Source organism: Oncorhynchus masou, unplaced genomic scaffold, assembly GCF_036934945.1.
Source record: "Oncorhynchus masou masou isolate Uvic2021 unplaced genomic scaffold, UVic_Omas_1.1 unplaced_scaffold_2___fragment_2___debris, whole genome shotgun sequence".
In the NCBI taxonomy this organism is placed as follows: domain Eukaryota; kingdom Metazoa; phylum Chordata; class Actinopteri; order Salmoniformes; family Salmonidae; genus Oncorhynchus; species Oncorhynchus masou.
In genome coordinates this window covers 131,162-149,067 of record NW_027016544.1, presented here as the reverse complement: position 1 = coordinate 149,067, position 17,906 = coordinate 131,162, and the positions used below count along the sequence as shown (strand labels likewise).

Here is a 17,906-nt window from a genome sequence, read left to right as displayed (position 1 = left end):
TCTCAGGATGCTTTACTGTTGGCATGACATAGGACTGATGGTAGCACTCACCTTGTCTTCTCCGGACAAGCTTTTTTCCGGATGCCCCAAACAATCGGAAAGGGGATTCATCAAAGGAAATGACTTTACCCCAGTCCTCAGCAGTCCAATCCCTGTACCTTTTGCAGAACATCAGTCTGTCCTTGATGTTTTTCCTGGAAAGAAGTGGCTTCTTTGCTGCCCTTCTTGACACCAGGCCATCCTCCAAAAGTCTTTGCCTCACTGTGTGCAGATACACTCACACCTGCCTGCTGCCATTCCTGAGCAAGCTCTGTACTGGTGGTTCCCTGATCCTGCAATTTATTTTACCTTTATTTAACTAGGCAAGTCAGTTAAGAACAAATTCTTATTTTCAATGACAGCCTAGGTTAACTGCCTGTTCAGGGGCAGAACGACAGATTTGTACCTTGTCAGCTCGGGGGTTTGAACTTGCAACCTTCCGGTTACTAGTCCAACACTCTAACCACTAAGTTACCCTGCCATCCCAGCAGGTGGTCCTGGCGCTTGCTGGACTTTCTTGGGCACCCTGAAGCCTTCTTCACAACAATTGAACCGCTCTCCTTGAACTTCTTGATGATCCGAAAAATGGTTGATTTAGGTGCAATCTTACTGGCAGCAATATCCTTGCCTGTGAAGCCCTTTTGTGCAAAGCAATGATGATGGCACGCGTTTCCTTGCAGGTAACCATGTTTGGCAGAGGAAGAACAATGATTCCAAGCACCACCCTCCTTTTGAAGCTTCAAGTCTGTTATTCGAACTCAATCAACATGACAGAGTGATCTCCAGCCTTGTCCTCGTCAACACTCAAACATGTGTTAACGAGAGAATCACTGACATGATGTCATCTGGTCCTTTTGTGGTAAGGCTGAAATGCAGTGGAAATGTTATTTGGGGATTCAGTTCATTTGCACGGCAATTAATTGCAATTCATCTGATCACTCTTCATAACATTCTGGAGTGTATGCAAATTTCCATCATACAAACTGAGGTAGCAGACTTTGTGAAAACTCATTTTTGTGTCATTCTCAAAACTTTTGGCCACGACTGTATGATTGAAACAGAGTACAAGGCTGGGATGGGGATTGAAACCATAACTTGCATAAAAACAAGACAATTAACACCATCTCCTGGCCACTAAGTGATACTGCACACACCGTATGTTGATTGGCAATCCACCCCTTTTCCAGCTTTAAAATAAATATAAGTAAATTAAAAAATCTTATCTTTATGTATTCATATGATATATGTGTGCTCGCCCCTGTCCCTGCATATGGTAAGTGTCCTTCCCCAGAGTCCTTTTCCTGCCCTCTGTGTGGAGACGGTTGTAATGAGAGTCATGCGGGCCATCTGTCTGTGGCAAGAAAAGGCCTAGTTTATTCCCTCAGACCAGCTCTATGGGTTGGGATAGGGCTGTGTCTGTCTTGGGAGCCCAGCCCCTCAGGTTTCTTAGTTGCCAAGGGAGGAGGGTAATGTCCACTGCACAACCCCAGGACACTGCTACTGTGCAGGGAGGGAAATTAACACCACTCGTACGGACATCCAGATGTTGTGGAGCTAACTGTTCATCAACTCATCAATGTTCGTGTCCCTTCTTATGCAGTGGTAAGCACTTCTTGGTCTTTGGCTGGTTTTTATGTATTTGTTTTTGGACTGAGTGTTTCTATTGAATATGTTTGACATGATTACTGATGTATTACCATGTTATTGTTTCCTGTTGATTGATTCTAATCGTAGGTAAGGTATTTGTGTTGAGTTGGTGAGTTGAACTGTACTTTACTTCATGAGTGATAAGAAAATGGATGATTGGCTTTTAACAAAAAAATGACCAAAACAAAAAATATCATTCATCAGTAATGCCTGCCTTATTTTGAGTGTGTGTGCTTGATGGACTGTTTACCCTTACATCTACTGTAAACAGCTGAAAGGCAACCACCTTTATGACAGGACACAAAGACAGTGGGAAGAGACAGCCACATTCCCTTAGCTGATTAGATTTAACAGGCAACAAACCCAGTGTGTGTTCTCTTGAGACTAGTGAGAGACGCAAGGAGCTCTGCCAGCCACTTGTAAACACTGTTACTCTACTAACCCAACTCATAAACTCTATCTCTAACTAAAGTCCTACCCTCCGACATACCCTACCAACACCAACTCATCACTATTACACACACTGACCAGAATCCTACACTACCTACCAAAAAATGTTAACCTGACACTATGTATGGCCTGTTGGTATGTCTTTCTGCAAACTTCTAGTGGTTGACCTCTCCCCCATTGCACAAATGTGCTTCCTAGTAGTATAGCGTGAAATTATAATTAGAGTCACATTTGGGATAACACATGGGTTGTCTCTTCTTTTACCTCACACTTGAGGTCACCAAGCATGCAACCACCCACACACACAGAGAGAGAGAGAGAGAGAGAGAGAGAGAGAGAGAGAGAGAGAGAGAGAGAGAGAGCATGAAATTACAATGAGTGTCCCCCCTCTTGTACACTGCTGCTATTCGCTGTTTGTTAGTTACCTATGCATAGTCACTTCGCCCCCACCTACATGTGCAGATTACCTCAACTAGCCTGTACCCCTGCACACTGACTCGGTACCGGTGCCCCCTGTATATAGCCTCGTTATTCTTATTGTGTTACTTTTTATTATTACTTTTTATTTTAGCCTACTTGGTAAATATTTTCTTCTTCTTGAACTGCACTGTTGGTTAAGGGCTTGTAAGTAAGCATTTCATGGTAAAGTCTACACTTGTTGTATTCAGGGCATGTCTCAAATAAAGTTTGATTTGATTTGGTCTCTTCATTGACTTCACACTCTTGATGTCAATTGATGTCACCAAGCACGTGCACACACATACACACACTTCGTTACTCTCACTCACTATTTCTTTCTCTATTGACAGTGACAGGGCCTAACTCTGAAAGTAAGAGGGGTCTGGGGCTTACCTTGGAGAGCTCCATCCATGAGCTCTGAACACCATGACCTTTCAGAAGTCTTCGTCGACCTCTAGCATATTCCACATGCTCATATTATGTGAGTTATTTTCAATAGTACCTCCATAACCTGAGTGAAAGAATACCTTTATAGACATTGATGAATACATTCAAAGAGGTATTGTACTTGTGTTATTTCTTTCACCAGGGTTTGTCATTGTCCTGTTTTGCACTGATGGTTTGACAGCTGGGATGGGGACGACGCCTAACCTGAAACACATTGTGATTGGTCGATGTTACAGCTACATAACACTAGTTTGCCCTAATTCCAGGTAAAGTGTGGGTAAGACATGAAAAAGTAGGCAGTTTGACCGACTTAGTGTCTTGACAAATCAAATGTATTTCTAACATAGAATCCCTTACGGAAAACCACATGATTTCACATGTGGAAAATAACCTGATTTCACATGTGAAAAAGTGTTTGTAGAACATAGGCAAAATAGCCACCTTTTATAATAAAGTATTGCAGGCTAACAGTAAAATACAATTGATTACAGTTGCCAAAGAAAAATCAAATCAAATGTATTTATATAGCCCTTCTTACATCAGCTGATATCGCAAAGTGCTGTACAGAAACCCAGCCTAAAACCCCAAACAGCAAGCAATGCAGGTGTAGAAGCACGGTGGCTAGGGAAAACTCCCTAGAAAGGCCAAAACCTAGGAAGAAACCTAGAGAGGAACCAGGCTGTGAGGGCTGGCCAGTCCTCTTCTGGCTGTGCCGGGTGGAGATTATAACAGAACATGGCCAAGATGTTCAAATGTTCATAAATGACCAGCATGGACAAATAATAATAATCACAGTAGTTGTTGAGGGTGCAACAAGTCAGCACCTCAGGAGTAAATGTCAGTTGGCTTTTCATAGCCGATCATTAAGAGTGTCTCTACCTCTCCTGCTGTCTCTAGAGAGTTGAAAACAGCAGGTCTGGGACAGGTAGCACGTCCGGTGAACAGGTCAGTGTTCCATAGCCGCAGGCAGAACAGTTGAAACTGGAGCAGCAGCACGGCCAGGTGGACTGGGGACAGCAAGGAGTCATCATGCCAGGTTGTCCTGAGGCATGGTCCTAGGGCTCAGGTCTTCCGAGAGAGAGAGAAATAAATAAAGAAAACAATATGAAAGCACACATTTACTTTACCAGTAGAAATACTTTTTTGTTGTTGTTGATATTTTCATCTTTATAAGTGAATTCATACTTTCTCATCTTTTGGACCCAGTCATTCGTTCGTTTAGTTCGATATTTATGGACGCGACCCAGCCATTCGTTTTTTATGTTCCATGGCAATGTTCTTATCCCTTGCTTGTTTGCTAGCCAGCTAGCTACGGCTAACACAGTCACACCCTTTGCAGGTAGAGTAACAGCAAAGTAGCTGTTTTCTGTTTCTGTTTTCTGATTCATTTGGGTACATCCATAACAATGAGCTGATAATGGCTGATTTTGCCTGGCATAGGTAGAAAAGTTTTCCTTCTCGTCAGAACACTCAACACTTCATAATGAGGAGATCACATTGTTTTTCCAACACTAGGCTAGGAATTTGAACAATTGTTTGTTGCTAGCAAACCTGCCTATATGACAATCAAATTAAAAAATATCAGTTGCTGATAACAGCTGGTTAAACTAGAAACATAGAAGTACTTCACAGCATAGCGCCACTTGCGTCATGACTGCAACAGTAGGGACCAGATACATTCTTGTTCATCACTCACCACGTTAAGTCATCAAACGCTCCCCCAAAAAATATGTCTCTGCAAAAACAAATCAATGAAAGTCTCCGAGCAAAGTTTGTTCCTCGTAGGACCTGCATTTACAATGTATCTTATTCCGTTTTTTTGTGGTTGTTGGTTTAGCATTCTGTAACTTTGTAGCATGTACGGTCTGCATGTGTAGCCGCTTATTGCGTCATGATTGCAAGGTGCCCCGATATATTTTCGAACTTTCCAGTTATCTGGTTTTAATGTCCATTCTAGAATTCCCTTTTAACCAATCAGAAACGAGTATTCAATAATGCTGTGGTATAAACTGGGTGGTTCGAGCCCTGAATGCTGATTGGCTGACAAGCCATGGTATATCAGACCGTATACCACGGGTATGACAAAACATGTATTTTTACTGCTCTAATTACATTCGTAACCATTTTATAATAGCATTATGGCACCTTGGGGGTTTGTGGTATATGGCCAATATCACACAGCTACAGGCTGTGTCCAGGCACTCTGTGTGTGTGTGTGTGTATGTGTGTTTGCCTGTGTCATGAACGCTGAGTGCAAACTGCTTCAGTATTTTCATTGGAATGATCACAACGGTGCAATGCAAGTGCTCATAAAACATAAAAGTTTCACTGTACCTCCATTACTGAGTAAGAAATGGGGTTCACAGTCACAGTCAATACATCCTTCGCGTGTGGGTTTTCGCCAACCTCTATCAATGAGCCTTTAAAGTACTTCCTGTTTCGGTACGGAGTTATGGTGGTTAATTTTTACTCTTATGACTCTATCAAAGCAGGCAAACTTTGAAGCAAGTCTGAAAACATGGTTAAAGTAGCTAAAAGAATTGCGCAATACGTACAAATGTACAATGAATGACAATAACCTCATGTGAAACCAGACGTCAATTTGTTAAAAGGACATGTCATCTCGCTACCTTTCACTCCGATGTAATTATACCGCAAATCAATCACATCAGTGGCCATGTAAAAAATTCCCTGTCTTAGGTCAGTTAAGATCATCACTTTATTTTGAGAATGTGAAATGTCAGAATAATAGCAGAGAGAATGATTTATTTCAGCTTTTATTTCTTTCAACACATTCCCAGTGGGTCAGAAGTTCACATACACCCAATTAGTATTTGGTAGCATTGCCTTTAAATTGTTTAACCTGGGTCAAATGTTTTGTGTAGCCTTCCACAAGCTTCCCACGATAAGTTGGATGAATTTTGGCCCGTTCCTTCTGACAGAGCTGGTGTAACTGAGTCAAATTTGTAGGCCTTCTTGCTCGCACACGCTTTTTCAGTTCTGCCCACAAATGTTCTATAGGATTGAGGTCAGGGCTTTGTGATGGGCACTCCAATACCTTGACTTTGTTGTCCTTAAGTCATTTTGCCACAACTTTGGAATTATGTTTGGGGTCATTGTTCATTTGGAAGACCCACTTGCGACCAAGCTTTAACTTCCTGACTGAAGTCTTGAGATGTTGCTTCAATATATCCACATAATTTTCCTGCCTCATGATGCCATCTATTTTGTGAAGTGCACCAGTCCCTCCTGCAGCAAAGCACCCCCACAACATGATGCTGCCAACCCCGTGCTTCCCTGTTGGGATGATGTTCTTCGGTTCGCAAGCCTCCCTCTTTTTCCTCCAAACATAACGTGGTCATTATGGCCAAACAGTTCTATTTTTGCTTCATCAGACCAGAGGATATTTTCCCAAGAAGTACTGTCTTTGTCCCCATGTGCAGTTGCAAACCATAGTCTGGCTTTTCATGGCGGTTTTGGAGCAGTGGCTTCTTCCTTGCTGAGCGGCCTTTCAGGTTATGTCAATATTGGACTCGTTTTACTGTTGATATTGTCACGCCTGACCTTAGAGAGCCTTTGTTATTCTCTATTTGGTTAGGTCAGGGTGTGACTTGGTGTAAGGGTTTTCCTCTGGTGAAAGAGAAGCAGACCAAAATGCAGCGTGGTGGTTATTAATGTTCTTTAATAAAGGAACTAGACATGAAATAACTAACAAAACAATAAATGAACGAAAACCTAAACAGTCCTATCTGGTGTAGACACAGAGACAGGAACAATCACCCACAAACACACAGTGAATCCCAGGCTACCTAAATATGGTTCCCAATCAGAGACAATAACTAACACCTGCCTCTGATTGAGAACCATATCAGGCCAGACATAGAATTAGACAAACAAGACATCCAACACAGAATGCCCACTCAGATCACACCCTGACCAACCAAAACATAGAAACATACAAAGCAAACTATGGTCAGGGTGTGACACTTGGGTGGGCAAATCTATGTTTCTATTTCTTTGTTGGCCTCGTATGGATCCCAATCAGAGGCAGCTGTTTATCGTTGTCTCTGATTGGGGATCATACTTAGGCAGCCCTTTCCCCCCTTCAGTTGTGGGATCTTGAGTTTGTTAGTTGCTCTATAGCCTGCAGAACTTTACGTTCATTTTTGTATTTTTTTTGGTGTTCATTTTAAATAAAAGTAAGATGTTCACCAACCACGCTGCACCTTGGTCTCATTCCAACAACGGGTGTAACAGATATAGATACTTTTGTACCTGTTTCCTCCAGCATCCTCACAAGGTCCTTTGCTGTTGTTCTGGGATTGAGTTGCACCTTTTGCACCAAAGTACGTTCATCTCTAGGAGACAGAACGTGTCTCCTTCCTGAGTGGTATGACGGCTGCGTGGTCCCATGGTGTTTATACTTGCCTACAATTGTTTGTACAGATGAACATGGTACCTTCCTTGAAAATTGCTCCCAAGGATGAACCAGACTTGTGGAAGTCTACAATTTTTTTTCTGAGGTTTGGCTGATTTCTTTTGATTTTACCATGATGTCAAGCAAAGAGAAACTGAGTTTGAAGGTAGGCCTTGAAAAACAGGTACACCTCCAATTGACTCAAATGATGTCAATTAGCCTATCAGAAGCTTCTAAAGCCATGACATCCTTTTCTGGAATGTTCCAAGCTGTTTAAAGGCACAGTCAATTTAGTGTATGTAAACTGAGGACCCACTGGAATTGTGAGACAGTGAATTATAAGTGAAATAATCCGTCTGTGAACAATTTTTGGAATAATTACTTCTGTAAGTAGATGTCCTAACCAACTTGCCAAAATTGCCAAAATAAATTTGTGGAGTGGATGAAAAACTAGTTTTAGTGGCCCACCATGTCTGTCATAGCGGCAGGGTAGCCTAGTGGTTAGAGCATTGGACTAGTAACCGAAAGGTTGCAAGTTCAAAACCCCGAGCTGACAAGGTACATCTGTCGTTCTGCCCCTGAACAGGCAGTTAACCCACTGTTCCTAGGCCGTCATTGAAAATAAGAATTTGTTCTTAACTCACTTGGCTGGTTAAATAAAGGTAAAAAATAAAAATAATAATAGCCTCACAGGCAGAGAGAGAGGGCTGTATTGGAGAAGCGTAAGTGATGTCTCTGTACTTGTTGAGAACGAATATGTCACAGCTAAGATGAATGCACTCCCTCCTGTTAGAGAGTGATGGGTTAGCAACATAATGCGTGAGACTTAATGAAGAATTACAACACTGCTACATCAAGCACCCTTTTGGACACTGCGATCCATCCATTTCCTTGAATCATAAATCTAATCAGGGCGTGAAAACAGAGGTAACCGATGTCTTCGATCATAAAAGTTTAAAGGAGGCAGTGTAATTGGTAGTGCATCATAAAGCTTTGGGCTCTGCACGACTTCCTGTGACAGTTAATCCCACATTATACTCCCTTTCTCTGGGAGTTGGACTGTGTGTGTGCATGCGCGCCTTTGGACCTTATTGCTTAAATAACTTGGAGAAAATACACTTTATGACACTGTCATGAAGTATTATGACCACCGTGTGTTGTTTTACTTGGACAAAAAAAACAACACTTTTTGATTCTGTCAAGAAGAATTATGACCACCATAATCATATAAGCCAGATAGGCCTATCACAAGCATGGCCATATGTCAGTCATCACTCAAAGATAGTGTCTTGTCCTGCTCCTGAAATTTGCTCCTGCATTCATCCCAGTCATCAGCAACAGAGCATTGGGGTACAGTAGGTACATGTCTGACATCAATGTGTGCACAATTACAATAATTTAATATGGTACATTTCAGAAAATGTTATATAACATACACATGAAGTTTTCAAGTAGGCTATGGTGTAATCTGCAATGCTTCGCCTTGTGTGGTAGGTCTTGTGGGATTTGACACTCTTATGTAGGTGTCATAACCAGACATAAAATAACTATCGTGGGAGGCTTTGTGGGTTTTAACACTCTTATGTAGGTGTCATGACCAGCCTTAAAATAATACATGTCACAACAGGCCTAAATATGTGTCACGACAGTGTTATGACTGTATATTGACAGGTTAGTCAGTTGTACAACTGAATGTATTCAAATGAAATATGTCTGAATCAGAGAGGTGTGGGGGGCTGCCTTATAGTACAGCAGAGCTCGTGTCCGACTCTAGACCCCCCCCCCAACTGAATAGATAAGAGCATATCATGGGCGCACTGCTTAAAAAACAGAGCTGAGCGCTCTCCATGCAGAATGGGAGCCGTTTATAAATATCTCATGTTTTTTTCTCTCCCCTACCTCAATCACATTATTATTTAAATCAATATTGAAAAAAAATGTTTTTTATTGCAACAACACAAATTCTTCCACTTTGTCCATCACAACCAGGGATTGCTGTACCTGTATAATTGGATAGGGGGACGCTGGAGGTCGGGGTCACCCCAGATAGCATATGAACATGTCATAAGCAATGGCAAAATGTGTCGAATTTAATGTCATGTGTAGTTTCATGTCATCACATGTTTTTTGCATCCCCATGTTGTCCATTTATTTCACATGAGATCATGTTGTGACATGTTGTCACATTAAAGTCACATGAGATCATGTGATTACGTGAATTTCGTGTGTTTTTTTTGTAAGGGATCTTATTTCATTATATGCAACATGCTCTCAACATGACATATTTTTTTAAATGTTATCTATGATTAGATATACAGTACCAGTCAAAAGTTTGGACACACCTACACATTCAAGGGTTTTCTTTATTTGTACTATTTTCTACATTGTAGAATAATATTGAAGACATCAAAACTATAAAAACACATATGGAATCATGTAGTATCCAAACAAATCCATTTTAGATTCTTCAAAGTACCAGCTTCACCTAGATTCTTCTCAACCAGCTTCACCTGGAATGCTTTCCCAATAGTCTTGAAGGAGTTCCCACATATGCTGAGCACTTGTTGGCTGCTTTTCCTTCACTCTGCGGTCCAACTCATCCCAAACCTTCTCAATTGGGTTGAGGTCAGGTGATTGTGGAGGTCAGGTCATCTGATGCAGCAATCCTTCTTGGTCAATTAGCCCTTACACAGCCTGGAGGTATGTTGAGTCAATGTCCTGTTGAAAAACAAATGATAGTCCCACTAAGCGCCAACCAGATGGGATCGCATATCACTGCAGAATACTGTGTGCTTTAACAGTGTCACCAGCAAAGAACCTCCACACCATCACACTTCCTATTCCATGCTTCACGATGGGAACCTCACATGCAGAGATCATTTGTTCACCTACTCCGTGTCTCAGAAAGACAAGTCAGTTGGAACCAAAAATCTAAAATTTGGACTCATCAGACCGAAGGACAGATTTCCACCGGTCTAATGTCCATTGCTCGTATTTCTTGGCCCAAGCAAGTCTCTTCTTATTATTGGCATCCTTTAGCAGTGGTTTCTTTGCAGCAATTCGACCACGAGGGCCTGATTGATGCAGTCTCCTCTGAACAGTTGATGTTGAGAGGTGTCTGTTACTTGAACTCTGTGAAGCATTTATTTGGGCTGCAATCTAAGGTGCAGTTAACTCAAATGAACTTATCCTCTGCAGCAGAGGTAACTCTGGGTCTTCCTTACCTGTGGCGGTCCTCATGCGAGTCAGTTTCATCATTGAGCTTGATGTTTTTTGTGACTGCACTTGAAGAAACTTTAAAGATCCTGGAATTTTATGGCTTGACTGACCTTCATGTCTTAAGTAATGATTGATGTGAACTTGGTATTTTACCAAATAGGGCTATATTCTGTATACCACCCCTAACTTGTCACAACACAACTTAAAAAGGAAATAAATTCCACAAATTAACTTTTAACAAGGCAGATCTGTTAATTGAAATGCATTCCAGGTGATTACCTCATGAAGCTGGTTGAGAGAATTCCAAGAGTGTGCAAAGTTGTCATCAAGGCAAAGGGTGGCTACTTTGAAGACTCTCAAATATTAAATATATTTTGATTTGTTTAACACTTTTTTGGTTACTACATAATTCCATAAGTGTTATTTCATGGAACATGATTCCATATGTGTTATTTCATAGTTTTGATGTCTTCGCTATTATTCTACAATGTAGAAAATAGTACAAATAAAGGAAAACCCGGGAATGAGTAGGTGTGTCCAAACTTTTGACTGGTACTGTAGGTAAAAGTGCTGTGTGTGTTACTGTAGCTATGACTGTGAGGAGATCTGGAAGGAGTTTGAGGAGGCTGTAATGAGGAAGTCTCGCTGTAATGTGAAGGTTAAGGACTACAAAAGGATGTTCCATGCCACACCACAGACTCTGACATGTGGTAAGGTGAGTATCACCATGGCAGCTCTGGATTCTTATCCGAGACAGGTGGGACCTGATCCTAGATCAGCATTCCTACCATGTGACAATTTATGAGTACGGGCCCTGAATCCTCTGAGGATGTAACTGACTGTGTTGTGTTTTTGAGTATCTTTAATTTCTTGAGTATCTACTGTATGATTCCTCTGATAACTAGTATCTGGTTTGTGCTTGTTGCCCTTGCGGTTTTTGTAGTTGCTGTTCTGGAGTAAGACCAGGGAGCTGATACACAGCTATGCAGCTGTAACCCGTCGTTTCTGGACCCTGGAGGACACGCTGGTGGGATACATGTTCAATGACCTCATCTGGTGCGGACAGGAAGAGAAAGACAGAGGTAGGATTCATCATGATCTGAGAGAGAGAGAGAGAGAGAGAGAGAGAGAGAGAGAGAGAGAGAGAGAGAGAGAGAGAGAGAGAGACTTATGATTCCCCTCTTCACATTGTTCCCAAAAGAACTGAAGGAACAGTTGTTCTCTCCAAAGCCCCTGATTTGGAGAGAGGTCACAATATGGCAGGCTGGGGCTCTGTGGTTGACCACAGATATGTAATGTTTGGGTCAGTGCTTACAGGAAGTTTAGACAGAGTGGGGGATATCGCACACATAGGGTGTTATGTAGTGCAGCTGTATCACAACACCATGTGTTACACCCCCATCTCTGTGGTAAACTCTTCCAATGTTGCACCGGAGAGTCCCCCCCGCTCTGCACACGAATCAAACAAGGAGAATGACTTTGCTTTTTTTTTTGAAGGATAATGTAATCTTCACAGCGGATGTCATTGACTTTGTCTCTGTGGTGGTTTTTCAATGTCAAAAAATGGCTGTCTCTCTCTTATGAAGCTCCTTCATGTGTTTCTCTTTGTTAGGCTTTGATTTCAACTCTTGCCCAGATTGGTCAACATGTGTTCACCATCCTGTCTATTCCTTGTGGAGACAAGCCTCACAAAACGTAAGCTCACTCACAAAATGGTAGCCTAAATGACATGAATGCCACTAATCTCACAGCAATATTTTTGTGGTAGGGATATGCCTTGTGATTTTGAGATACTGGGTGACTGCATGACATGTCTACTGTATATTGTGGACTATGTCTAGCTATGATGGCCTCATCTCTGTATGTTTGCCAGTTTGCTGCAGCGGCATGTGGCAACATCACAGTGCTGCTCAATGGATCCATAGAGAATGCTTTCAACAGGAAAAGGTAAGGCGAAGATGTGACAGCCACCTACAGTGCATATTGGTCTAATTGGGGTAGTGATTGTTTCACTCTGGTCCTTTTCATCTGGTTCTAGCATGTTTGGGGGTGTGGAGCTGGACAGCCTGAACCCCAGAATGGTGGATCATGTCAACATCAAGGTGGTGGCCAACCTGGAGGGACCCTTCATGTGAGAATGACTGGGAATGCGTCCCAAATAGCACTCTATTACCAGCCTGTTCAACCTCTCTTTCATATCGTCTGAGATCCCCAAGGATTGGAAAGCTGCCGCAGTCATCCCCCTCTTCGAAGGGGGAGACACCCTGGACCCAAACTGTTACAGACCTATATCCATCCTGCCCTGCCTATCTAAGGTCTTCGAAAGCCAAGTCAACAAACAGGTCACTGACCATCTCGAATCACACCGTACCTTCTCCGCTGTGCAATCTGGTTTCCGAGCCGGTCACAGGTGCACCTCAGCCACACTCAAGGTACTAAACGATATCATAACCGCCATCGATAAAAGACAGTACTGTGCAGCCGTCTTCATCGACCTTGCCAAGGCTTTCGACTCTGTCAATCACCATATTCTTATCGGCAGACTCAGTAGCCTCAGTTTTTCGGATGACTGCCTTGCCTGGTTCACCAATTACTTTGCAGACAGAGTTCAGTGTGTCAAATCGGAGGGCATGCTGTCCAGTCCTCTGGCAGTCTCTATGGGGGTGCCACAGGGTTCAATTCTCGGGCCGACTCTTTTCTCTGTATATATCAATGATGTTGCTCTTGCTGCGGGCGATTCCCTGATCCACCTCTACGCAGACGACACCATTCTATATACTTCCGGCCCGTCCTTGGACACTGTGCTATCTAACCTCCAAACGAGCTTCAATGCCATACAACACTCCTTCCGTGGCCTCCAACTGCTCTTAAACGCTAGTAAAACCAAATGCATGCTTTTCAACCGATCGCTGCCTGCACCCGCATGCCCGACGAGCATCACCACCCTGGATGGTTCCGACCTTGAATATGTGGACATCTATAAGTACCTAGGTGTCTGGCTAGACTGTAAACTCTCCTTCCAGACTCATATCAAACATCTCCAATCGACAATCAAATCAAGAGTCGGCTTTCTACTCCGCAACAAAGCCTCCTTTACTCACGCCGCCAAACTTACCCTAGTAAATCTGACTATCCTACCGATCCTCGACTTCGGCGATGTCATCTACAAAATTGCTTCCAACACTCTACTCAGCAAACTGCATGCAGTTTACCACAGTTCCATCCATTTTGTCACTAAAGCACCTTATACCACCCACCACTGCGACTTGTATGCTCTAGTCGGCTGGCCCTCGCTACATATTTGTCGCCAGACCCACTGGCTCCAGGTCATCTACAAGTCCATGCTAGGTAAAGCTCCACCTTATCTCAGTTCACTGGTCACGATGGCAACACCCATCCGTAGCACGCGCTCCAGCAGGTGTATCTCACTGATCATCCCTAAAGCCAACACCTCATTTGGCCGCCTTTCGTTCCAGTACTCTGCTGCCTGTGACTAGAACGAATTGCAAAAATCCCTGAAGTTGGAGACTTTTATCTCCCTCACCAACTTCAAACATCTGCTATCTGAGCAGCTAACCGATCGCTGCAGCTGTACATAGTCTACTGGTAAATAGCCCACCCATTTTCACCTACCTCATCCCCATACTGTTTTTATTTATTTACTTTTCTGCTCTTTTGCACACCAATATCTCCACCTGTACATGACCATCTGATCATTTATCACTCCAGTGTTAATCTGCAATATTGTAATTATTCGCCTACCTCCTCATGCCTTTTGCACACAATGTATATAGACTCCCCTTTTTTTCTACTGTGTTATTGACTTGTTAATTGTTTACTCCATGTGTAACTCTGTGTTGTCTGTTCACACTGCTATGTTTTATCTTGGCCAGGTCGCAGTTGCAAATGAGAACTTGTTCTCAACTAGCCTACCTGGTTAAATAAAGGTGAAAAAAAAAACATAGAGCCCGTTGGGCCCTGGTAAAGAGTAATGCACCACATTGGGAATAGGGTGCCATTTGGAACGAACCCTAGATAAACACCCAAGTTACGAACTGGGCATATCTTTCAATATCAACACAAAATAAGTTTATCTATGCAAATGTCATGCAAATTATGTTATTGTCAAGTTGCATCAGATACAAACGGTTTGTCTACAATACACCAACCTTTAGAAATACTGTATGTTATGTGCTTTATGTATCCTCGTTCTCTCTTCCTTTAGAGAATCCTGCACTCAGGGCTCCATTGTGGATTTGATCAATGTCCTACAGACCAGAGGGTTCCGCTGGACCTGCACAGACAGTGACCTGTAAGTCACATCACCTATACATCACTTCCTCCTTCACTAAAACACAATTTTTTTTGAACATTTCGGTAACATTCTAGTTTTCCATAAATCCTGAGTATTCCTGCTTATTAAGTATGCTTGCTGAAAGCAAAACTGTTCATACTTACTATTATTATTATTTGCCATCTGCTGGAACCTCTAGCGCCAAAACCGTAAAAGCTACCAACACCAAAGCAATTTTAAAACGTCCAGACTACCACTAGGTCACCAGGCTGCTCATTATGGACACACCTGTCACCATCGTTACGCGCATCAGCACATAATGACACTCACCTGGACTCCATCACCTCCCTGATTACCTGCCCTATATATGTCACTCCCTTTGGCTCTTTCCCCAGGTGTCGTTGTTTCTGTTTCTGTTTCGTGTCTGTGCGTTGTTTGTGGTTCTTGTTTGGTATTATGTTTCGTTCATTTATTAAATTGTTCACTCACTGAACTTGCTTTCCGACTCCCAGCGCACACGTCACAGAATGACGCCTCACCAAAGGGAAGCATCAGATAGTTTTTTTGTGTTGGAGGTGATGTCTGGTCCGGGAGTCAGAACAAGCGTTACCTGGGAGGCTTCAGCTGGTTTGTAGGATTCCCATAACTCGGCGGGTTCCACGGGTTCCCCTGCCTTTGCTGGCTCGACGGTTTCCATATTTCAGTGGGATCGACCAGGCTGTGATGCCTCAGCGGGTTTGATAGACTCCTATGCCTCAGCGGGTTCGATAGGCTCCCATGCCTCAGCTCGGTGAACAGGTTCCCGTGCCTCGACCAAGGCAACCAGTGAGGCCTCAGCCGGCTCATCTGGCTCTCACGCCTCAGCCGGTTCATCAGGTTTCTTGAGCCTCAGAAGATGCGACCGGTCCGCTCCTGATCCCTGGGATCGTCCCTGTGGTTGGCGTCCTGCGGCTAGAGCCGCGCGCCGGGGTGGGGGTAATGTCACGTATGCTCTCTCCAGTGCTTTAGGTCGCCATGCTCCCATGCCTCTGCGGGATCGACAGGCTCCCGCGCCTTAACAGAGTTTTTGGAAAACTTGGGAATTTTGGGAAAGTGAACAGAACCCTAAACACGGTAGAGTGCACATTTTTATTTTGAAACTTCATGTCTCCTCACAGAACTCTGATGATCCTCCAGTGCATCCAGAACCCTCAACAGTTCTCCTGCCTGCCCTGTGCTAACAGCCTACTGCACCGACAGAGGCTACATCTATAGATGGGTTACATCCACCCTAAAAATATTATCCCCATAGTAGGCTATGTGTCACTTTTCAATGCATTATACTCTCTCCAAGTTGTCTTTAGATATGCACACATCTTGCTGTTTGTTTACTATGTCTGTTAATTTTAACTGAAAAAAAGACAGATGAATTATATTTATGTGATAATGACAAAACTCTGCTCTGTGATTGGTCCTTTCATAATGACATCATCATAACCCTGCTCTCTGATTGGTCCCTAATCTTGTTTACTTATCAAACCCAGTTATTAGTCTATGTACTTTGACAATCAAGTTCTATTTTATCATGTATTCCAAAACCAGCACCACTTGTTCACCTGAAACTGTGTACACCCAGCTCAGAGCAGACTTGGGATTTGTGCACACCAAACGATCATATTCACATTGAATAAATATACATCTTTGCGTGAAAATGACCACAAGGCTATTTTACAGTCGGATTAGATTGTACGGTTGGTTGATAAACGAGGGACAGACAGAAAGATTTTCCGCCGAGTTTGGCCTCTCGCTTCCTCTTACTCTCTGGTTTAGGTCAACGCTGATTGGCTATTACACGTTTTTTTTATCAAGGAATGCCAAATGCTGCTGGCTTCCCTTGCATTCAATGCTACAGGTGTCAACAATGTCATACTATTTTTGACCAGACAGCATCAGATAGATGGGCTTCACATACAGAGAGGGGTGTTGTTTTTATGAAACAGAGAGACATATGATTTTTTTTAAATTATTGAAACATTTTTGGGGGAAGCCTGGCTTCCCTTGGCATCCATGAATACACACCACTAGCTTAATATTAAAGATTCAGACTTCTTGTCAATACCTCTTCGAGGAACATGCCAAGATGATCGAAATATCATATTCTAAATCAGCTGACGATAGCGAACAAGGTACACCCCTTGTTTTTGCTGTTCAGTTTCGTAAAAAAATAAGGTCAGGGTACTTGGTGGAAGCCGGCTAGTGATGGCTATTTAACAGTGTGATGGCCTTGATATAGAAGCCAGCTTTGTTGTACCTGTACTGACCTCGCCTTCTGGATGATAACGGGGTGAACAGGCCATGGCTCGGGTGGTTGATGTCCTTGATGATCTTTTTGGCCTGAATACTGCCAACTGTTATTGATTCAGGGGCGTCCTCTGTACAATCTACGGCAATTAGTTAGTATTTTATGATTTTGGTTATTTTCTATGAATGCAAATGGGCTTTAAATACAACATTCTTCCTTAAAACTCCAATAGCTTCCACCCCATATTACTTTCGTTAATACAATCAACTATTGGTTCAGGGACCTCTTCCCTTACCAATAATGCAGAGAGAAAGAAAATAGAGAAATTATAGAAAAGTAAAACATGTCAGAATAAAAGTTATAATAAATACAATAATGAGTAACGATAATGAGTAACGATAACTTGGCTATATACAAGTACTACCAGTACCGAGTCGATGTGCAGGGTTACGAGGTAATTCATTGGCGGCTCCTGAGTTGTAGCTGGTGACCCTGTCAATGCGCACCTCACGCGGCACGCTGCTGCTCCTGCCTTCTTCCCTTCTTCTCTCCCATTGACATACCCTGAAACCTGTGAGCTAACGTTTAGGCTAAGTAGTCGAACAGTGGAGTCAATTTGATAGATTGATATAGAAAAAATATGTTTTTAGTCA

At 42.7% G+C, this 17,906-nt stretch overlaps 1 protein-coding gene across 1 annotated transcript; it reads left to right on the top strand.

Annotated features, from left to right (window-relative positions):
* Positions 1-1,431: 1,431 nt before the first annotated feature.
* Positions 1,432-16,489, top strand: LOC135538707 (ADP-ribosyl cyclase/cyclic ADP-ribose hydrolase 1). Its single transcript, XM_064964612.1, has 10 exons — positions 1,432-1,641; positions 2,946-3,076; positions 3,185-3,308; positions 11,267-11,393; positions 11,622-11,760; positions 12,291-12,373; positions 12,552-12,625; positions 12,717-12,809; positions 14,904-14,990; positions 16,130-16,489. Exons 2-10 carry the CDS (start codon positions 3,022-3,024, stop codon positions 16,224-16,226), a joined length of 879 nt encoding a protein of 292 aa, XP_064820684.1. The 5' UTR covers positions 1,432-1,641; positions 2,946-3,021; the 3' UTR covers positions 16,227-16,489.
* The last annotated feature ends 1,417 nt before the right edge of the window (positions 16,490-17,906 follow it).

Coding starts and splice junctions, on each gene's coding strand:
- LOC135538707 (XM_064964612.1), top strand. CDS start 3,022: ATGACCTTTCAGAAGTCTTCGTCGACCTCTAGCATATTCCACATGCTC. Junction 11,394..11,621: donor AGACTCTGACATGTGGTAAG/GTGAGTATCACC, acceptor CGGTTTTTGTAG/TTGCTGTTCTGGAGTAAGAC. Junction 11,761..12,290: donor ACAGGAAGAGAAAGACAGAG/GTAGGATTCATC, acceptor TCTCTTTGTTAG/GCTTTGATTTCAACTCTTGC.